This window comes from Triturus cristatus, chromosome 10 (genome assembly GCF_964204655.1).
Source record: "Triturus cristatus chromosome 10, aTriCri1.1, whole genome shotgun sequence".
NCBI classification, from domain to species: Eukaryota; Metazoa; Chordata; class Amphibia; order Caudata; family Salamandridae; genus Triturus; species Triturus cristatus.
The window spans coordinates 155849728-155872636 of NC_140593.1; the positions used below are offsets into that span (position 1 = coordinate 155849728).

At 43.8% G+C, this 22909-nt stretch overlaps 2 protein-coding genes across 2 annotated transcripts in view; one reads left to right on the plus strand and one right to left on the minus strand.

Moving 5' to 3' along the window:
* Nucleotides 1-22909, minus strand: part of ACAD11 (acyl-CoA dehydrogenase family member 11) — a 366306-nt gene that overhangs the window by 58572 nt on the left and 284825 nt on the right. The window contains exon 14 of the mRNA XM_085630689.1: nt 11301-11367. Within this exon, the coding sequence (XP_085486815.1) occupies nt 11301-11367 (67 nt within the window). The remainder of the gene's footprint in view (nt 1-11300; nt 11368-22909) is intronic.
* Nucleotides 15322-22909, plus strand: part of ACKR4 (atypical chemokine receptor 4) — a 53314-nt gene continuing 45726 nt past the window's right edge. Inside the window, exon 1 of the mRNA XM_085630692.1 lies at nt 15322-15378. The gene's annotated coding sequence lies outside the window, so the exon portion shown is untranslated. The remainder of the gene's footprint in view (nt 15379-22909) is intronic.

Below are 22909 nucleotides of genomic sequence, written 5' to 3' on the forward strand. Positions count from 1 at the left end.
TGTTCTTTTGCCCACTACGCCACACAAGTTTGGACCCAGCCATTGGACCCAGCCATATGCAAATCTGTCTTGACCCTGTGCCTCATGGGAACAGTCCAGACCGAACTGGCAAGCCAGGTCCTCCCTGGACCGGAAAAAGCACCCTGGGACTGGTTTTGGGGTATGTCACCCTTCAACAGCCAGGCTAGCTTGAATCTAGTGGCACAATGAGTAAGGGACCCACTGTCTGGGCATACCTGTCCCACTTAGGGCAAAAAGTGTAACTGCAAAAAATGATGGACGGAATGCTGAATGATTCAAACATTCTCCCCCAGTCATGAGAACTGGGTTAAATCTATTGTTCTTTTGCCCACTACGCCACACAAGTTTGGACCCAGCCATTGGACCCAGCCATATGCAAATCTGTCTTGACCCTGTGCCTCATGGGAACAGTCCAGACCGAACTGGCAAGCCAGGTCCTCCCTGGACCGGAAAAAGCACCCTGGGACTGGTTTTGGGGTATGTCACCCTTCAACAGCCAGGCTAGCTTGAATCTAGTGGCACAATGAGTAAGGGACCCACTGTCTGGGCATACCTGTCCCACTTAGGGCAAAAAGTGTAACTGCAAAAAATGAGGGACGGAATGCTGAATGATTCAAACATTCTCCCCCAGTCAAGGGATCTGGGTTAATTCATCGTTCTTTTGTGCACTACGCCACCCCAGTTTGGACCCAGCCATATGGAAATCAGTCTTAACCCTGTGCCTCATGGGAACAGTCCAGACCGAACTGCCAAGCAGGGTCCTCTCTGGACCATACACAAGAATCCTGGGACAGGTTTTGGGATATGTCACCCTTCATCAACCAGACTAGCTTGAATCCAGTGGCACAGTGAGCAAGGGACCCACATCTGGGTATACCCGTCCCACTTAGGGTGAAAAGTGTAACTGCAACATTCAGTCAGTGAGCAGAACAGCTTTCTCTTAGAAGAATGAACTGATGGCCAGTGGAGTTCACCTGTGCTCAATTTTATGTTCTACATTGTTTACCTTGTATACCTCTCCTTCGGCAAAACTGATACACCATTTCAGCCTCTCTCTTATGTAGTACACCAGTGACACTCAGAGTGTAGTCACAGTGTTGATGAGACAGAAGCTGTACACAATGTTCACGCCTGTAAGGTCTCAGTGACCCATTAGGTATTGCAAGAATGCACTAAAACTTAACAGGGATAAGATGGAACTTTTGAGTTTTGGGCCCCTGTATTGATTACCTGTAGTCCTGCGTGGAGGCTGGCAGAACAGGGAAGTTCCCCTGTATCGGAACACTCTGCCACAAATTTGGGTTTCGTAATCGACAATAGATTTGGCTTGCAAAAGCAAGTGAATGCAGTCTCAACAACTTGTTTTTTTATTCTGAGAATGCTCCGTAAAGTGCTCCCCATTCTACCAAATACAGATGTGCAACCTAGTGGCCCAGGCTACCATTTTCTCCAGTATTGCAGATGCTAAAAACAATTGGCCCGCATACAAGCTGACTTGATGAGTACAAAGCTTTTATTGTTAATCATAAGATAAAGGGACTCAAGCAGAACCTTGAAAGTTTCTCACTTGTGTGAGCTTTCCATTACGTGGAAGACAAATACTACCAAACCAAATCAAATGCAGCACAGAACCAACAGAAAATGGGCCGGTTCAGTAAGAGGCGTACACCATCGAACTGTACTTTTGACAACACCAGTAGTGAGGATGAGTCATCTGGTGAACAACCCTCCACATCAACTAATACAAGAGTCCACTTTACGCCACAAAATCATCAGGCAGAAGATCTGGGCAATCTCTTAAGAACTGTTTTAGGGCAGGATAAGAGAGGCAACTGGAGGGGAGGCCGCAGAAGGGGCAGAGGTCGAGGCAGACAGAATCCCCCATGGCAGAACAACTCCACAAGAGTAATTCGGAGAAGAAGGAGGAGTCCACAATAGGACTTCCCCCTGTTTACCCTCGATTGTAGTGAATTTGTCTGATCATGTCTTATCAGAGGTTTAGAATAAGGTCCTTAATAAAGGTTTGGGGTTTGTGTCGATGCCACAACATGATTGTTTTAATTGTAGGATTGAGTTCCAAGAAACCATGTGCAAAATCCATCTCCATATGTTTTTATATGGATGAACCGAGGGATCCCATATCCCTTTTTTCAACTGATCTCCATAGACCATCTGATATTTATCCCCTCCATCTGCAATGGACCCAGAAATAACAATCTTTGAGCAACGAGTCCTGGATGAGATTTCCAAATTGGAGCAATGTGCTCAGCCACAGCATTGTCAGAATATGTTCAGGTCTGAATCGTTGGCAATAAAATCTTTGCAGGAAAATCAGAACATAATGATAAAACCCGCAGATAAGAGGGGGGGGGGTAAAGTGGTGCGTAACACAAGTGACTGATGCAGAGGTTGAAAGACTGCTAGGTTTAAAAACTAACTACATACCATTAATGAGGGTCTCTATTTCTGATTTCCAGGCGATTAATAAGATCATGATTGGTGAAGCCAAAGACAAAACATGGATAACCAACAAGGAGGCTGATTTTCTGACTACCCCACCACCACTGGCGTCAGCCTTCTATATTTTGTCTAAGATCCAAATGCCCCTGCATCCTCCCCTCGGCTGTCCCATAGAATCGGGGATTCAGTCACCGTTGGAACCTATTTCCCAATTCGCTGATTTTTTTCTAAGAGAGACTGCGGTTAATCGACCCGCATGTGTGCAGGATTCCACTGATAGGAAGACCTTGAGTATGACCCAGCCACAACATTTTTGGTCTCTCTTGACATTGAACTGCTGTATAGTAGCATCTCAAGATGCTACTTTGGTTGCTGCCTCTAGGGCTTTAGCGGCACAGGAGTAGTTATGACGCTCCTCCATCTTTTGTATTGAAATGTATCAGATTAGCATTAACCAGGAATATTTTTGTATACAAGGAACAGGTGTTCCTACAAGTGTCAGGGACTTGTATGAAAATCATGTTTGCTCCAGGTCTTGCCTGTATCTATGTTGATATGTTTGAGGAGAACTTCATCTTCCACAAAACCAACATGTACCACTCCAAACTGTGTGTTATGAAGCGGTATACAGATGATGTTTTCTGTATCTGGTCCGGCACAGAGGATAAACTTGTTGTCATTCTTACACTGGATAAATGGCTTGGAACTTTGTCTCCATTTTACATGGTCCATCACTAGAGATTCAGCTATCTATTCAGATCTGCACAGAGCAGCCACTGGGTGAAGATTGACCACAGCAGTTTATCAAAAATCCACCGGTAAAAATTCTCTTCTGCATTACTCATTTTTTGCACCCCAGGGCCCTTAGGGATAATCTTCCTGTGGGCCAATGTTTTAGATACAGGAGAAATTGTACTGAATCGGGCACCTTTGTGACTCAATACATGATACTGGCAGAACTGCTAAAAAAAACGGGCCTATTCAAAAAGGGTGTGTAAATCGGCTCGGAAAGGGACACTGAATACCCCTTGCACGGCCCACTTGGAGAAACATGTGAGAACTAATGATGCATGTATACCTGTTGTCTCTACCTTTGACCCCCTCTCGACCTGAATCTGTCAAATTATACAGAAAAATTGGCATGTGCTAAATGTGGGCCCCATAAATATGCTGCAACCTCGTTTTGCGTTCTGAAGGGCCTCTAATTTAAAGACTAGACTGGTCCATACTTGTCTTAAGAGTGGGAAAAGAAACATCTCTAATTTACCTTCTAGGCCTTTTTCATGTGGGAGATGCAATGTTTGTAAACTTACGGCAGCATCCCAGAGTGTTATTCTGAGTAACTGTTGCACATGGTTTCGAATATTCTTAATTCTTTATTGAGGTCACATTTGATCTCCTTGGTGTGGCAGACCTTGAACCGCCCCATGACGTTGAGCATGTTTGGTCCCTCCTGTGAAGATGTACGTTTCAACTTTATGCCATCCTGCTATTGAGAAGACCGTTCTCTCTGAATGTTTGGCCATATATATTGTGGGTACTCTACAAAAATTGGGAGTGCTGCATAAATATAGGAAAGGAATGTGCTTAGCAGCCCTTCTTAAGATGGCGCCTGGTCATTGATTTGATTCAAGTGTAATTTCCCCCTGGTGATTTTTCTTTGCCAGGCGATTTTTTCTTTCCCCAATTTTCAAAAATCTGTGACTGTGGTGCTATTTTGAAAATTCTCCACCGCATGACATTTTAGTTTGGTGTATGAATTTTAATCATATAAGTGTTTTGTCAGAAGTTGGCGCTAGTGGAGGTCTGTGATCCACCCAATATGGTGTCCTTTTTGTTTGACGGTCTAGTGGACGCATTGTAACGACATGCTACATTGGATAGCCCCTCTTTACATTGCAGTGCTGTGCCGGTGCTGGTCTTGTGGTCATGAATGCTGTCTGCCAGCACCAGCGGTGAGTTTAATACTTTGTTGGAAGGGGAAGTTTCGCTCCCACTATGCAGTCTGTGAGCATGAGAACAGGGGCCAGTGTTCAATGCAGTGTCTGATTGTGTGAGTGCAGTGTTCGGGGCTTATTACATTGTGGTATACCTGAGTGCAGAGGTGGTTTGGTGATATGTATTTTAATGGGGACGTCACTTTCCTGCTATGTGGCCCATGTGTAAAAACAAACAAATGGGCCGGTCATGGGTATTATGAATACCTGTGCGAATGTGATGGTTGGGGCTTATTGCATCATGCCTAGACATGGAGGAGATGTGAGTAGTTCAAACCCTGATATGTAATCTCAAGCAATACATATATATATATTCGATTTTCCTCCGAACCTCCGTTCCACTCCTGGTTTTCGGCGAAGGATCACAGCACCACGTCCAGAAAGTATTCCAAAAAAGTGCTTTATTTAAACCATAGTGCAAATACGAACAGTAGAGGATGGTCTACGCGTTTCGGCTCTCCGCCTTCTACTGGAAATGGTGCAGAACATAATCCCGTGCACATGTTTATAACCAAAATGACTAGGTCTACTTCTTTCTGGCGACCACAACTTTTCCTCAGAAACCTTTTCCTATGGCCTACTGTTAGGCGTTCACCTGGGGGTCGTATGGTAAATCTTACATTTCAGTGCTACATAGGATAAAATTGGGGAGTGAGGTGTGTTAAGAAGACCCACTTTATGTGATGTGTAGATGTTTCACTGCTTGCTGTCTGTCCACTTCTTTTAAAGCAGGTCTGGTGCACAATTGGGTGAATACTGGTCCTCATGTGCTGATGAATTTGCCAGTAAGATTTTGCGAGGCAATGAAACATGGTGGCCATTCATAACAGAATAGTCTAAACATGCAATTTTGTTTTTAATCGTGAACATAAGCATAGAATGAAGATGTGTGCAATATGACGTATTTTAATCAATTTAAGTATATTTTTGTAAGGAAGATAACATTCTTATTTCTTTCTTGATGAGGACCGACAGGAGGTGGAAGTGTTTTTTGGTTTAAAGAGAAATCATACACAGTAAGCCCCACTAGTTTCAGACATCGTGTTGGTTCCTCCTGTCAATATAGGAAAGTGGTCAATGATAATAAAATGAGCAAGTTGGTGAGTAATAGCCAACCAGTTCACGGTAGTCACTTACGTGAGGCACTTTCTATATATTACATATTTTTAGAAATTCTTGATTTGTTTGTCCTTTGACACCACACATGGAAAAAGTATCACACCTCGGCACAGGGCCGAATTCTGAATTGCTACTTGAGATTGACCCTCTCCCTGATAAATACTTTGGCTTGAGAGTGGTGCTATATTATCTACTGGCGGTCGCCAGTAGATAGTTATAGTTAGGACCGTGTTTCCATAGGAAATCTGAAAATTCTATTTTGAATAACTTTGGCGCCGGTTGACGAATCCTCGCGAAATTCTCAAAACTAATGGGGCGCTCCGCTCAGCTCTTACCCTGAAAGTCTCGGGGTGATTCGTCAAGCGGGGGCTGAGAAAAAAGGGGGGTCCCAAAACGCGTTTTCCCCATGCATTTTCCCATAGGACCTTTAGTCGAAGGTACAGCCCGAACGGCTGAACAGAATTACTTGAAATTTGGCAAAGAGGTAGTCCTCAGGTCAGGCATGTGCCTTTTGCATATATGGTGTCAATCTGTTCAGTAGTTCCTGATAAAATTGCAGTTAAAAGCACATAAATATCTATAAGCGTGCACCGTGCGCGCACCCTTACGTGCGCGAGCGTAATTCTGATTGGTGGTTACATGTCAGTCAACGTTCGAATCGGTCGAAATCAGGAAGTGTCGGCCGCCATTTTGTGCGTTGTGTGTGTGACAGGGAAAAAGAAAGGTGGAGAACGTGAAAAGGAGGCAGGGTAGAGCGTTCCTGACCCCCTAGCCTTTGTCAGGGGGTCCCTGAAGGACCCCGAAGGGTAAAAAAAACATTTTATTTTTTTTTCCAAAAAATCGCAGGGTGCGCACGGTGAAAAACCTTAAAAAAAAAAAAGACACATTTTAAACGAGTGTAAAAGAAATATATAAAAAATATAATAAAACATACATAACTTAGCATTTAAAAAACCTTACAAATTCACCTAAAAGCAATTAGCATTTCAAAAACCTTGCAAATTCACTTAAAAAACCATAGGTTTCACACATGTTATAGTTAGCAGGACATTTCACTCGTAAAAAACCAATGAAATTCCCCCGTTATAGTTAGTTCAGATAACTATAACTCGCGCGACCGCCACTCTATCACAAGGATGATGTCATCAGTGATATCATGCGTGATGTAATATGTGACGTCATCAGCAGTGGATTGCGGGCGCGCGAGTTATAGTTATCTGAACTAACTATAACGGGTTTGGTTCGTTATTTAAATATGTATTATATTTATAGCAATTTGCATTGAAGAATGAGTGGATATATAAATATAAATATCTGGATGGAGGATTTAGTAGCAGTGTGATTGACTGTTTACTTGACTAATTTATAGTGTCTCACTAAATATATTGGATAGTGACTAAACTGTGTGAATATCTGTATCACTTTGTCAGTTGTGTAAACTGCTGCACTAGTTGGTTACTAGCTACATGAAAGTCTATATTATTTATTGATTAGTTAACTGAGTATTTGTATGGGAGAGTGAATGTGTGTGTGGTTTGGTGGGGGGTGTGTGACTGCCCAAAGATGTGTGAATAGTTGATTCAGTAGGTATATGAAGTTGAAACTACATGTTATAACAGTTGTTTGGGTGAGTGAATATCTTTATGGGTGTGGCGATGAGCAAATATATGTCTCATTGGTACATGTCCAACAAACTAGAAAAATAAAAGACAGTGTATGGGTCAGTTTTTGTATATAAATAAGTATACATAAGACTCAGTGATTGTATGAGTGACTGTATGGATAACTGTATAGTTGTAATAGTGATTTTAAAACACACTAAGTATGAGCTATTATCTATATGAAGTGGTGTTTTTATAAGTGTATAGCCAAGTAAAAGTAAGTATGATCCATTGTTTGCATAAGTGAGTAGGATGACTTCATAAGTGATTAGGATGTGTTCTGGTGTGTAATGTCGATATAGGTGTATAAGTATATTTGATAGTGTTCTATTGATCATTGACAGCTTGTATGAGTGAATCTATAGGTAAGTGATTAGATGTGTGTATAGATCTAGGAATCACTGAGTGGGTGTTTAGAAACTTGTATTGGTGTGTCAATGGTTTTAAATCTGGCACTCTCTATTTTACAGTGAGTGATGAAAGGTTATACTAGTGTATGATGAGGTATATCTGATTGTCACGTGGATGATGTCATCAGTGATGTAATTTGAGATGACATCAGTGATGTCACTGACCATGTCATGAATGATGTATTATGTGACATCATCAGCAGTGGATTGCGGGCACGCGAGATGTAGTTAGTACAACTAACTATATTGGAGGAATTTCAATGGTTTTATTCGAGTGAAATGTCCAGCTAACTATAACACCCCTAAAACCTATTGCTTTTTCAGTGAATTTCTAAGGTTTTTTAAATGCTAATTCCTAACTATATCAGGCCTGAAACCTATGGTTTTTTCAGTGAATTTCAAAGGTTTTTTAAATGCTAATTCCTAACTATATCAGGCCTGAAACCTATGGTTTTTTCAGTGAATTTCAAAGGTTTTTTAAATGCTGATTCCTAACTATATCAGGCCTGAAACCTATGGTTTTTTCAGTGAATTTCAAAGGTTTTGTAAATGACAAATTTTAATGTATTAATTGTTATACTGATTTTTTTTATACTGATTTACTACATTGTTTGAATTGTTTATTTTTAGATATTTTATTTTTTTAATTACATTATACATTACAATACAAAATATACTTTCTCAGAATGAATTACTTTAGTTTAAATACTTTGCAAATAGGCAATAGACTTTTAAGTACAGTAGTTACAGTTGTTGCAATGGGCGACACAATTTCAAACACAAAGCAACATTGAGCTCAATGTGAATTTCTAGTCAAATGCAATTAGTTACTTTATGGATTACTTTTCTAACCACAGGACTGGATGCTAGATTCAGTCCTTGGACATCTCCTGTAAACAGTTGAGTAAAAGCGTTTTGGTTACAGTAGTGATTTTTAAGGATTAGTATTGTATGTTAAGAGTTGACACTTAGAACATTTTTCACATAGAATCACCAATGTTATCCTATGGCAGAAAATTCACTTAGCAGGTAAGTAGTCGTTACTTTTTCTTACTCAGTGGTGGATCCTGGATCCAGCACAGGTGAATCTCCTGTAAACAGTTGAAAGAATGTGTTTAAGTCATACAGACGATTGTTTAGGAATATTTTTAGTTTGTGAAAATAGACACTTAAAAGCACACAATGGATTCCTATGGAAGAAATACAAGTTACTGTTAAGTACGCTAAAAATTACTTTTCAGGGTCAGTGCTGGTCTAAAAGATGCAGCACTGGGTTCTCTCCTGATAACAGGTGAGTAATTCGTAGTTCGGATGATTTTAGAGGAATATTTGTACGTTTCAAAAATGGACACTTAGAACCTTTTCTGCTGAAAACCACACAATGGATTCCTATGGAAAGAAATACAAGATACTGGTAAGTACCCTTAGAATTACTTTTCAGGGTCAGTGCTGGTCTAAACGATGCAGCACTGGGTTCTCTCCTGATAACAGGTGAGTAAATTGGAATTCATAGTTCGGCTGATTTTAGAGGAATATTTGTACAATGGTAAAGGAAGGGGGCGGGGCCTGAGGTGACGTGTGCAAACACGCCCTGTGGTGCGTTTTAAGTTGGGGAATTAATTCCTCTTCAATCCTGCGGTCCCCTGGGGGCCAACTAGCCCACCAGGTACCTCCAGTATGCGTCAGGGAGCTGCGTTGCAGAGAGGTGTTCAGAGGCCACGCCCCTTTTTACAACATTCTGCAACGCAGCTCCGTGGCACTTCCTGGAGGTACCTGGTGGGCTAGATGGCCCCTAGGGGACCTCTGGATTGAAGAGGAATTAATTGCCCAACTTAAAACGAAAGTGCGCGAACCTCGCCGATATATATTTTTTTTAAATGCTTTTTTTGGCCCTGGGGGTCCTTGTGGGACCCCCTGAGCAGGCCTAGGGGGTCAGGGTGTTTCTACCCTGCCCCCTTTTTGTGCTTTTCGCATTTGTTTTATAGGTTTCTTGTGCCTCGGTATCTGGAGTGTTGACAGCCAATTAGAATACAGCTCGTGCATGGCAGGGTGCGCACTGGGTGCTGGGAGTGTGCGTGGATCTTCCGAGGCCATAGATATATCTATGATTTTATTTTTGATTTTCTCAGGAACTACTGAACGGATTTACACCATTTAAGCAAAAGGCACAAGTCTGAACTGAGGACTACCTCTTTGCCAAATTTGGTGTAACTCCGTTCAGCAGTTCGGGCTGTAGCTGCGTCAGGCATTCAGTGGGACTGCTCCCACAAATGTATTTTGAAAGGTAGAGCCAAGTGTTGTATTTTGACTTCAGGGTGCAGCAGGGGAACAGGCCCTCTTTGCAGCCTTCGCTTTTAACTGTTCCCCAGTCCAGTCCAGTCCAAAATGTGACTTTTATTCTGCTATAAAACGGAGATCTTACAACCCATCTGCACAATGTAATAATAATAATAATAACTTTATTGTACGACTTTAAAAAACCTTTGAAAAGTACAAAAGATAAAAATATGACACTTATTGAATTTAATAAATAGAACGCAGTTCCTGTAGTAAAAAGCACGCGGCCCCCCGCACCCATCTGCACAATGTCTTTGCTGACTCCTCAGGGGAAAGGCAGCTTTTAAGATAGTTTCCTACTTTGGAGTTTCTGAATGGTCTGGCTCTGCTGTGCCTCAAGAAGCTGTGTTAGAGCTGATTGGCTAAATAAGTCATGAATGGCAGGCGGCCACTTAGCATCAATCATAAAGTGCGTAGGAACAGTCAACATGTAAAAGAACACCTACCTAGTATGCTCATCCCATAGAAGTAGACATTGTCCCTACACAGATCTGTAGACAAAACACTTATCCAGCAGAAGATGGTTCTGAGATATAGCCAGGAGGCTGCCTCCTTGTAGCTCAGCAGTATCTCCAGACTTCACCCTTGCAACCAAACTGAATTGTTTTTCGTTTTAAACTGATGATTGTTCTGCACATCACTTCATAGTGCTGATGCAGTTGACTGAGCCTGCTGAAGACTGAAAACCACTCACCTTCCCAAAGGAGGCCAGGTCTATGACCATGGTGCATCTACGACCTCCAGGAGGTTACATCAGTATCGGTCTTCATCAGACGTCATTTAACATTGAAATGGGAACTTATCCTTGTTCCAATGGAAGCATCCCTGTTACCTTGAGGAACAAGAGAAATGCTTTTCCAGAACACTGCCAGATGTGGAAGGCTAGTCATAGACGGTTGCAAGGAGTACTATGGTTGTGCTCTCAGAACCTATATTCATCTCCAGCCGAACAACTTATAGCTGAATCTCACCTAGGTGATCCTCCTGGATTTCAAGTTCTGCTTTGGAGTACAGGAAGGAACAAAAACCTGTAAGTACCCAGGGCCTCGGTCCCCCTGTGCCATGACTGTGGTGCTCCTATGTTAGACACATGCCATGTGATGCGACAGAGTCTGGCTGCTTAATTTTGCGGTCTCTGTAGTTTTGTGATCTCTTCCTTAGGCATCCAGTATAGACGATGATGCCATTATCAGGTTTCGACAATACAGCGGAGCTGCTTAGTTTAATGAAAATTTACAACAAGAATTTACAATTCCTTTCATTGAGTTCATTATGCTAGGCTCCTTAGCCCTTACTTTGATGCAGAGGCATTTCCGGTCCAGCCCATAACTATGGCGATCTTGCAATTCGCAGCTCCAGCCCCTGAAAAATAAAATGTTTATCAATAAATGAATTTACAACAAGAAAAACTCAAATGGTCATATGCAAAAGCATAAGGGCATATCAGGTTAGCGTGAACATTAGTAACATGAACTCAAGCAGGCAATATTTGGTAGCCCAGTATCGTATAGATCCTGGTCTGAAACTATAAAAATAATGACATGTTATATGATATACCACATGTGCTATTTGTCCGTGCTATAAATTTACCTGTAATCATTTTACCATCCTTGGAAAGATAGAGAGCTGCAACAGCCTTGTTGACATTCAAACTCATGACCTGCAAATCACAGCAGATCTCAGTGAAAAGCATTACGTCTCATAGCCTCCTTGCCAGCGGGTAAACAACATCCCAAAAAGAACCACACAGCTTAGTTTAATTGTTTATTTTACTCATTTATTGTCAGATTATCCAATTGCCTTGTTATAGAACCAGAAGACCTGGGTTAGCATATTTAATAAGTGCTATGTACAGAACCTGGACGTTTACAATCAGGACGCATTTGTTTCTGTTGATGTTTGCATCTGCTCTAGGGTGTGTGAAATTCACAAGTGCCATTGGATATAATGCACTTGTAATACAGCGGATGGGATATTCGTCACACTTGTGACGGTATAACCCGTGCGTCGAATTCTACATTAGGCCCTTAGGGCCACATTTATATTTTGGTGGACATGGTTAACTCCGTCAGGGTGACCAAGTAAATTACTCCGTCGTCATGACGGGGTCCCCACCAGCGAAATTTAGAAATGTCAGAAACTCCATTGCCCAGGGAAGGTCTTTGTCGCTTCACCGTTTTTTGAAGGTCTGCAGTAAATCAGTGTCAGAGGCAAGAGTGGACCACAAATTGGCCCATCACTGTTGACATCATCCTGGTGTGTTTGCACAGGGAACTGAAGATCACCAAAATCTCAAACAAAAAGTTTGTTCATTCGCTTCAGACACCTCTCTGGATAACTGAGGACTGTTAGAACTTTTTTTCTCCGGGAAAGCATTAGTCTTGGGATCTGCCGAGTGAAGTATCAATCCAGAAACGGACACACCATCAGAAGAGGTGCCGCTGGAGATAAGCTTGTGTCATCACCAGCTTTGGTTTTGGAAGAGTTTAAGAGTCTGGCTTTGGAAGCTTAGGAGCAACTGACATTGAGGGAGCTGGTGCGAAGATCGAAGGAACCAATGCTGAACCCGAATATGCTATGGCTTCACGGCAGTTTAGGAGACTGTCCTGACGGACAAGGTGTCAAAAATACCCAACAAGGGTTGCAGCTGCTCCAGAGGAGCGCACCTGCTGCTGGACCAGCATCTGAGGAAAAGGCTACAAAACAAGGACTGGTTCAGATGACAAGCAAGGTCCGCTCTTAAGACCTCTTCATTTTCTTGCCATGGTATGCAGAGGCCGAATGCTTTTATTTGTTATGTTTTGCTGCCTCCATGATCTGGTGCAAGAGTGGTTTCAGGTCTGGAGAGCGATCATGACTTCCTTTTTAGGCTTCAGAGAAATTCCGCATTTTTTAGCACAAAATCCTGTAGGAGAGTGCTGAATCACGGCTCGACTGCAAACATTAGTGTTGGTGCTGAGCTCTGTAAAACACTGGTACAAATTAAGCAAAGCCAGAGAATTAGGCGGTTAGTTCCACTTACAATAGTCCTATCGCAGAGAGAGTGGCTCTCTTTGTGCAATTTATTTCTCGCTTCCTTTGTCTTCAGTATGATTTTTTCTCTCATTTGATTAGGACATGCACCTCACAAACGATCATAAGTGTGTCTGCCTGGCTTCAGGGGGATTCACATTACAGTTTTACATATATGGATACTTGGTATGGCTAGGGATTGGGTAGTTGGCTGTTATATTGTACTAGTTCAAGCCCTGTTTTTTTTTTGTTTATGAAAAGCTCACAAAACAAAAAAACAGGCAAACCGTATTTACAGTAAACATTTATTTAAGTACATTCAGAACAATGCTGGGACAGAAATGGGTGAAATTGGTGGGAAATCAAAGGTGAAGATGAAAAACAAGTCAGATATGTGAGTTTTACAAGAAGCAAAGATTTGGCAGGGCACATGGCCCTGGCAGTCCTTGTTGCCCATCAAGGGCAGATGCTCTGTGTAGGCGAACTAGGTGGTTGCCAATGTTGATGTCAGATTTGAGGTGCGGGCTGCATGGCTGGCAGCTGCTGGCAAGAGTCCAGGGCTGCCTCAACTGTGCTCCAATATTACACTGTGTTTATTGCAAGATGAACACTTATGATCTAAGAGATTAAAGAACTTGCAACACCTCCAGAAATAGGAGACTGCAGGAGATGTAAAACAGTGCAAATCTAGTTCACTTGGTTGAAGACTGTGCAAAAATCACAGGCTGGTGGATACACTTAACTTCCCTTGGTATTCGCTGATCCAAGCATGCAAACCTGCAGCAAACTCCAAAAAGACTGAGTGGTTAGAGGCCTAATGATTGCTGAAAGGTTATCACTTAAGAACTGGCCATCCTCCTCCCTCTGAAGACAGAATCCTCCATTAATGACGTGGTGCAACTAGCATTATTTTCCAAAAGTGTGATGATTCGGAAACTTTTCAGGCACCTTGGGATGAATTTTTTGAATGGTATGGTAAAAATACTAACTGTCCACGGATACCGACTAGTAGAAAGGTGCCCGAAAGTAAAAGAAAAATAAGATCGATAAACCTGTGAAAAACCTAGAATCATTTCATAATTACTTCCAAATGTATATACTCGGTTTTGAGCTTGGCAGACAAGCAGTGTGTATCATTAGCCACCACTGTCCATGGACGGTGGGGGCGAGCTCCAGTGGGCCACCTCTGGCACTGTGAGTGGGCATTGGGCCCCTGGCCAGAGAGCTCCTGACTGGGTCCGGAGCGTGGGGGGGGGGGGGGGGGGGCTCCATTTACTTTGCAGAGGGGCCCCCACAAGTTTTGTTTCCCCACTGCTGACAGGTATTCTGCCACAAACCGGACGAATATGCCGTCTGCCATAGAAGTGTATTATACCCTAAGGCACTTGTCATGGGGCGGTCGGAGTATCCCTTATCTGTGTGATGGGGTGACCTGTTCACCAAACTCTAACTCAGGAACGTTGTCTTCTATTGTAAATCCCAACACAGCAGTACCTCAAAATGTCGGTCGAAAAATTACAATACCCACAATTTAGACTATATACAGTTTGTTGTACAAATGTGTTCTATGGAAGTACTTTTTTGCACACCATACTTTTCGTTGACGTAGCTATATTCTTTTTAATATGCTTCCAACTATAATATCTATTGATACGACGTAGCTATATTCTTTTTAATATGCTTCCAACTATAATATCTATTGATACGTTGAGGCTGTGAGAAAAATATGCAACACTGGCTGCCCTTCTAATAAAAAATTCGCTTTGTTGAGGAGTTGATTTCAAAATCTTTACAAGTGGAATAGAGAGCCAGCATTCTTGCTGTGAGGCAGGCGCGCGCGCACTCGAGACAGGCAGGCGCGCACTCGAGACAGGCAGGCACGCACTCGAGACAGGCAGACGTGCTCACCTAAGCCCCACCCCTTCTGTTTAACATTTCGCTCTCGCAGATAACGATCAGGTCGCAGATAACGATCAGGTTTCGAAACTTTAGTCTAAATAGAGACTTTTCTACTGAACTACGTTTTTAGGTCGAGGACTACCGGTCTGCCGAAGGCAGAACCGGAAGTCGAGATTTAATGTTTCCTAGAGTGGCTCCTTAGCCCGCCTCTCTTTTTGCTTCTCCTCCATTGGCTGGCTTCCTAAACGGAGGCCCGCCGTTGGAGGAGAGAGCCGTCCCTCCAAATAGGCTCCGTCTTTTTCAGATTCGGGGGCGTGTTTTTGCTGTTCTTTCCACTTTTTAGCCACGCCCTTTTAGAACAGCAGGAACACGCCCCCGAATCCGAAAAAGTTTCGGAGCTTCCATCCGCCATTTTTTTGCTGTCCTCCGGCCGTGAGGATCTTCTTGCTGTTGTGCGTATAGGTAAGGCATTTTGCCTGTTTGTTCGTCCTTGCTCTTTTTTTTTCCATTCGCCTTTAGCAAAGTCAGCCGTGTGTTCTCCACTCGCCCCTCCCTTCACTTTCCGCCTCCGGCCATTCATTACCAGTCCTTCAGTGTCCAAGCGCGCACTCCTCGCCCTGCCTCCATTCACCTCTTTTTCTTTCCGACTCTAGTCTCACCCCAGGACGCTTCCTTCTCGCCGTTCCCTTTCATGCCTTTACCTTCTTTCCTTTCATGTCTTTACTTTCTTCATGCCCCTCTAGTTTTCTTTCCTTCTTTACCCCTCCTTTCACGCTGTCGTCGTCTCCCGATCTTTCCATCTCTCCTTCGTTCTCTTCCTTCAGCTCCCCCTCGCCCGCTCACTAGTGTTTCTCGCCGCTTTCCGTTTTCCGGTCTGAGGACTCCAATTCTATGGGAAGGTGAGGGTCCGCCGATAGAAGCAGGCAATGAGGGTTTGAGAACAGCGAAGAGCCTCCGAGGGCCTGAAATCGCCGATCCCAGGGGAGAGTCTGAGGTTCCAACCGGGAAAATGCACGCGTCCCTCAGTGGGCGGAATTTAGGATCAGCCAATTTCAACCATTGTCTGATAATGTAATCATATTAAAGCAACACAGATTACAACTCTGTGACAGAGGCAGCGCCATGAAAGGTGCAGCACCTGGGCAGGTGGCGAAGCGCTGCTCGGCGCGGGGAACGGGACAAGTAATGAACCCTCTTCACACTCACCTGGGGGGAGGGGAGGTCTGCCTACCTATACTCGGAGCTCTTAGTGGGTTGAAAAAACGGGGGGGATGGTGAGTCTCAAAGGGGTGTAACCTATGTGATAAAGTGCGCAGTTTAAACATGTAAGCTAAAAATCTCAGCTGCCTGACAAGAATTTCGCTGCCTCTTTTTGTGTAACTCTTTATTGCTTAATTACTTACAATCATTACAAACAAGCGTCGACGTTGCAGCATGAAAATCATTGAGATAAATTTGCATATAACATATTAAAACCGGACATTTAAAACCTAAAGTGAGTCAGCCTGCCTGCTCACCTATGGTGTTGCTAAGCGCGCTAGGGCTATGTGCGCTATATGCAAGAGACAGTTGGCCATACTGTACCGTACCGCTCCTCGAAGGGAGAGGCTTTCTAAAGTGCCACATGCCGGTCGTTAAATATTTAATAAACGTTACGTGGATGTATGATATGCAATATTTTAAACAGATCAGTAAAAACCACAGAGAATGCCGCCCTAGTCACGTATGATTTAATAAGCGTGCGGTGCGTGCTAAGAGTAGAATGCACTGGTACGCGAAATAGGGCCATATGTCACAGTGCCTCTTTCTGTAATTGCATCCAGATGTATAATAGAACAGGCGTGCACTTGAACCGGCCTGCACATATTAAAACAAGCCCAGACTGTTGGCTTTATCAATGGTTGTTAGCTGCAGAAGATGACTGAGCAACAACAATGACTTTGTGGTAACTTATTGTGAACGTGCTTCAGTTCTGTATTTATGAAACTGTGAAATAACTATACCACGTGATTAGAAACGTTATATCAAATTCTTTGTAATATACTTGTATTTATTGACGCTTGAAAAAATGTCTCGCAGCTGATAATACTTGGCGGCAGCTGCCCGTGCAGCAGTTTTATCACTGCAGACCTGCTACATTTAGAGTCTGAGCTCTGCCCTTCACCCCTCCTGCCCGGCGGCGGAGCCCCACTGCCCGCACTTTCAGGCAACGAGCAGGTGATGAATCATGAATGTATCTTATGATCAGCTCAGCTACTTCGAGGCTGTATGCACCACAAAGGAGTACCTCCAAAGGTAGTGGCCACAAGTGAAGATCTTTTTTTCACGTCCACGGTGAGGGGGTCACAACATCACTCTATGCTTGTATATCACTACCTTGCAACATCCCTCTCCCTCACTACCTCACTCTCACTACCTCACTCTCTCACTACCTCACTCTTTCACTACCTCACTCTTTCACTACCTCACTCTCTATCTACCTCACTCTCTCTCACTACCTCACTCTCTTTCAATACCTCACTCTTTCTCTATCTCACTACCTCACTCTCTCTCTGCTAATTCAATAGGTATCACATATGCAAAAAAAAAGCTAATGACAATGCCATTTATTTAGCGATACAAAAATGATAAAAAAATAATGAGCAATACCAATAGCTCTACCTATAATATTGCCGAGACCATTGCATTGTAAATGCTTGTTATGTTTACTAACGTAAAAGACATGAACTCGCAGAACATGGGCTGCGGTTTGTCTCATCTCAAGGGAGGAAATGTTTCCACTCACGTTTGACATTTATATGTTTATGGGAAACATGTGTCTAAAGTGGTCATTGGGTATCCTGAATCTGAAATGTGCTTCGCCGATGTACAGTTTCTTTTCATGTTTCAGGCTGTAAAATGCCAGATGTAGACTTCGATTACAAACAATTTCCTTAATCTTGATGAGAACTCGTTTTGTTTGTAACCATTTCGGGAAGGAAAGTCAATACGTAGATTGTTTTCAGTCCACACAAAATGTAGAGTTTGATATAATGTCTATTAAACAGTGTCACACAGCAGATATGCCAAATGCTGCTGGAAGTATCTGACCGAGTAGTTTCCACAGACCCCATTCCCTACACAAAGGGCACATAGACCCCATTTCCTACACAGAGAACACATATAGGCCATTCACAACAGCGAGGGCACAGAGGCCATTACCTAAACCGAGGACACATAGAGGCCATTCCCTACACACAGGGTACACAGAGGACATTCCCTACAAACAGGGCACACAGAGGACATTCCCTACACAAAGGGCACATAGGGGCCATTCCCTTCACAGAGGACATTCCCTACACACAGGGCACATAGAGGCCATTCCCAACAGAGATGGCACATCGAGGCCATTCCCAACAGAGGGGGCACATAGAGGCTATTTCCTACACAGAGGGAACATAGGTGTCATTCCCTATACAGAGAACAAATAGACCTCAATCCCTACACAGAGGGCACATAGACCCCATTCCCTACACAGAGGGCACATAGAGGCCATTCCCTACACAGAGGACAAATAGACCCCATTCCCTATGCAGAGGACACATAGAGGCCATTCCCTACACAGAGAGCACATAGATGCCATTCCATTCACAGTTTCCATACACAGAGGACACATAGAGGCAATTCCCTACACATAGGACACATAGAGGCCATTCCCTACACAGAGGACATATAAACCCCATTCCCTATGAAGAGGACACATAGAGGCCATTACCCACACAGAGGGCACATAGAGGCCATTCCTAACAGAGAAGGCACATAGAGCCATTCCCTACACAAAGGGCACACAGAGGCCATTGCCTACACAAAGGGCACACAGAGGCCATTCCCTACACTGAGGATAAATAGACCCCATTCCCTATGCAGAGGACACATAGAGGCCATTCCCTACACAGAGTGCACATAGAGGCCATTCCCAACAGTGATGGCACACAGAGGCCATTCCCTACACAAAGGGCACACAGAGGCCATTGCCTACACAAAGGGCACACAGAGGCCATTCCCTACACAGAGGACAAATAGTCCCCATTCCCTATGCAGAGGACACATAGAGGCCATTCCCTACACAGAGGGCATTCCCCACAGAGTGCACATAGAGGCCATTCCCTACACAGAGGAAACATTGAGGCCATGCCATACACAGTTTCCATACACAGAGAATACATAGAGGCCATTCCCTTTACAGACGGCACAGAGAGGCCATTCCCTACACATAGGACACATAGAGGCCATACCCTACACACAGGGCACATAGAGGCCATTCCCTACACAGAGGACACATAGAGGCCATTCCCTACACAGAGGACACATAGACCCCATTCCCTACACAGAGGACACATAGAGGCCATCCCCTACACAGAGGGCACATAGAGGCCATTCCCTACACATAGGACACATAGAGGCCATTCCCTACACAGAGGAGACATAGAGGCCATTCCCTACACAGAGGACACATAGACCCCATTCCCTACACAGAGGACACAGAGGCCATTCCCTACACAGAGGGCACATAGAGGGCATTTCCTACACAGAGGGCACATCAAGGCCATTCCCTACACAGAGGACACAGAGGCCATTCCCTACACACAGGGCACATAGAGGCCATTCCCTACACAGAGGGCACATAGAGGGCATTCCCTACACAGAGGGCACATAGAGGCCATTCCATTCACAGTTTCCATACACAGAGGACACATAGAGGTAATTCCCAACGCATAGGACACAAAGGGGCAGATTTACAAGCCCCCTGCGCCACCAGTGTGTCACTTTTTGTGACGTACTGGTGGCCTATCTTACTACTCCATATTTACAAGGACAGGAAAAGCCACCCTGCGTGGCTTTTCCTGTCCTTGTAAATATGGCCCCTTTACACGCAGCACTTTGCGTGAAAGGGGCATTTCATGGGTATTGCTGTGGGTGTTCCTAGGCAACTCCCATGGAACGAGACACATTTCCAGATTTATGAGAATGGTAAATCTGGAAATACATGTGAATGCTAATCCTCCCCAGGGGAAGTGTAGGGAGGTGCAACAATGAGAAATGTTCTAAATTCTCCTCGTTTTTTCCTCTTTCAATGCGTGCTGCATTCTACAGCACGCATTGAAAGAAGAAAATGCCTGTAGTGATTGTTTTTGTGCAGGAAGGTGCAAAGGTGCCTGCTCCGGCGCATGGCAGCAGTTTGTGCGCCTGCGCAGGGGGAAGCACAGAGATGCAAAATATTGTTGTAAATATGTCGCATCCCTGTGCTTTGAAAGTTGTAAACTTGCACACTTTCTGTCCGAGGTCTAACTGTTCTATGAAGAAGGTCTGCTACATCTTAAGAAAAAAAAAGGCTATATAGAATGCACTTAGACATTATTCCCTATGAAAGAGGGACTGTTTTACAATATTTGATTTGTGAGACCTATAGTTCTGAGGAAGATGTCTAACCCCAAAGGTGCATTATCCAAGATCAGAAAAATGCTGATAGACTAGAGAAGCAGGGCCAGTTGCTCGACCCTCCTATTTTCAATCTCGTTGTAAGGAGGCACCAGGCAAAAAAATATTTTAGTTTACTCACACAATTATATTATTGATCTGATGGTTTTACAAAGGGAGAACATAAAGGTCATTAACATAATATCAAGTAAACTACAGCACCGCAAAAAGATGACTCAGGATGGGGGGGTTGGAGGGGAGAAAGGCTTAAACTCTTGTTGCCCCCGAAAGACGAACTGTGCTATAGTGCATTATTTTCTGAAAATTAGTGGTTCCAGGAGAAGTGTGTCACAGCTACGCAGGGATTTGAGACCACCTGAACTTTTCAGCTTTAAATCCAAGTATTGGGGAGAGGTGGTGTGTAGTATCTTGTGGGTGTTAGAAATTGGGTTCCTGGTTGACTGGGGTGTGGAAAAATCAAAAATGCCCTACAGGGAGAATTGACTCGAACTGGTCTAATATATGGGATGGTAGTGTACACCAAATTACTGTAGGGCACTGCACAAACACAAGTCCTATCATGAAAGCTGATCAGCAGTGTTAGAAATTGGGTTCCTGTTTGACTGTGGTGTATGCCCTGGTCAAGCAGTAACCACAATCCTAGTCAGGGTAAGTCATCAGCAATCCCCAAATTAACCAGTGCTTACCCCCTGGTAGCTTGGCATAGCGCAGTCAGGTTTAACTTGAAGGCAATGCGTAAAGTATTTTTGCAACACTTCAATAGTAACAAGCATTGGCATAGCCAATAGGTCTCGCTTTTGGGACCTTATAAGTATTTAATTATGCAGCACAATATCCTTGGTGCAACAACAGCGACGGTTGCATGGCAAAACACTTATAAGGTCCCAAAGGCGAGACCTATTGGGTAGGCCAATGCTTGTTAACCTAGACATTACAGGAGATCGGATTTGCAACGCTGGCTGGGGTATCAATGGCCTAATTTCCCTATAGCCTCCATCTGCATGGTTCTAATGGCACCAGCTTCTGGATGTTCATTGTCTGGTGTCTCTTGCCCCAAAACATTGTGATTGGCCAGCACAAGTGATGACGGTGTGCCAGGTTTGCAGGTGATTTGGGAAAACGACAAGCAGGTGGTAGTGCGAAGCCACAGAAGCACCCAAGACAAATAGATGGAGACGGGTCGGTCCAAGCAAGATCGTGGAGCAGTTGAGGGCTAAAAGTCAATATCACACTGTTTCCGCTTCTGCCATGCTGTCCATAAAGTTTTTATTGCCTAGTGACGCAGAATTTTGAATTTTCAGCTCCCATTAATACCCTACCATCACTTGCCAGATAAGCAAGCTGGTGCCCTGCCTAACCACACCAGTAGCTCATCCGCCTGCAAGAAACCCAACTGATCGAGCAAACTCTGCAGCAAAGACATCCCTTGCAATTTGGGTGGTAAAAGCAAGCATGCGCTCCTGGAGCCATACCTCCCTGCCAGACGCCGGATTCAATGCGGCCAATGGCGCCCAAGCCTCTTTTTCATCTCGCCTCAATGACGAATAGAAGGCCACTGTCAAAAACATATCCCGCTCAATCGAACATCAGATGGTGACTCCTTTCCCACAGCTTGTGTGAGTGAAAACAGTGAAATTATACCCATGTTTCAGCGGCCAATCCCCCGGTGTTCGAGCGAGGCCGGGCCAGCGCAGGGCCCTTGTTGGCCGGCCTTTTGTTCCCGGGCTTGCACTGTTGATAGCACCGGACACCATTCATCCCGCATTCAGCATTGTATGTCCATTCGCATATGGTTCATCCGCTCCCAATGTGTGCATGTACCCAGAAAACACAGCTTTTCATTATGTATTCTCTATGTAACAGAAAAGATTAAGATGTAAGCCCGGTGAATGCAGCAGGAATTAGCAGGACAGATGAATGAGGGAAAATGTATCCAGAACGATGGTGGATTTAGTCTAATGATGGTGGGAGGGCGTTAAGAACTTGGTGGTAGGTTTCAGACCTTTTAATCTCAGACTGTGTATTTTGGCAGGAGAACTGTTCCTTCAGATGTACAGGGAGACGTGTACAGAAGGACACTTTCAGACTGACAAAAGGCTGCAAATAAAATGTCAACAGTAGGTAAAATTTCACCCAAACCAGTGGCTTGGTTCTTAGCGAGATAGCAAAAGTAAGTTAGATGGTGAACTAAGTGTGTTTCACCGGCCTGGTTACATCAGTATGTAAACTGCATGGATAAAAGTCAAATCCACCTTTGAGTTTCATCAACTAACAACAATTTTTCCACCATTCTGCACTTTCTTGTGGAGCAGGAGCCAGTAGGCCCTGCAGTTGTGCCAAAAAACAGAGCAAATATATTTTACTGCCTCCCTACTAAATTATGTGATAAATTTGAAATATTTTTAATAAAGAAACCACATTTGTTTTTACGGGAACTGATGAGGCCATCAAAGGCTGAAACGCGTCTGCCCAGCGTTTCAGGGACATTGCATTACCAGCGCAGATAATCAATAAA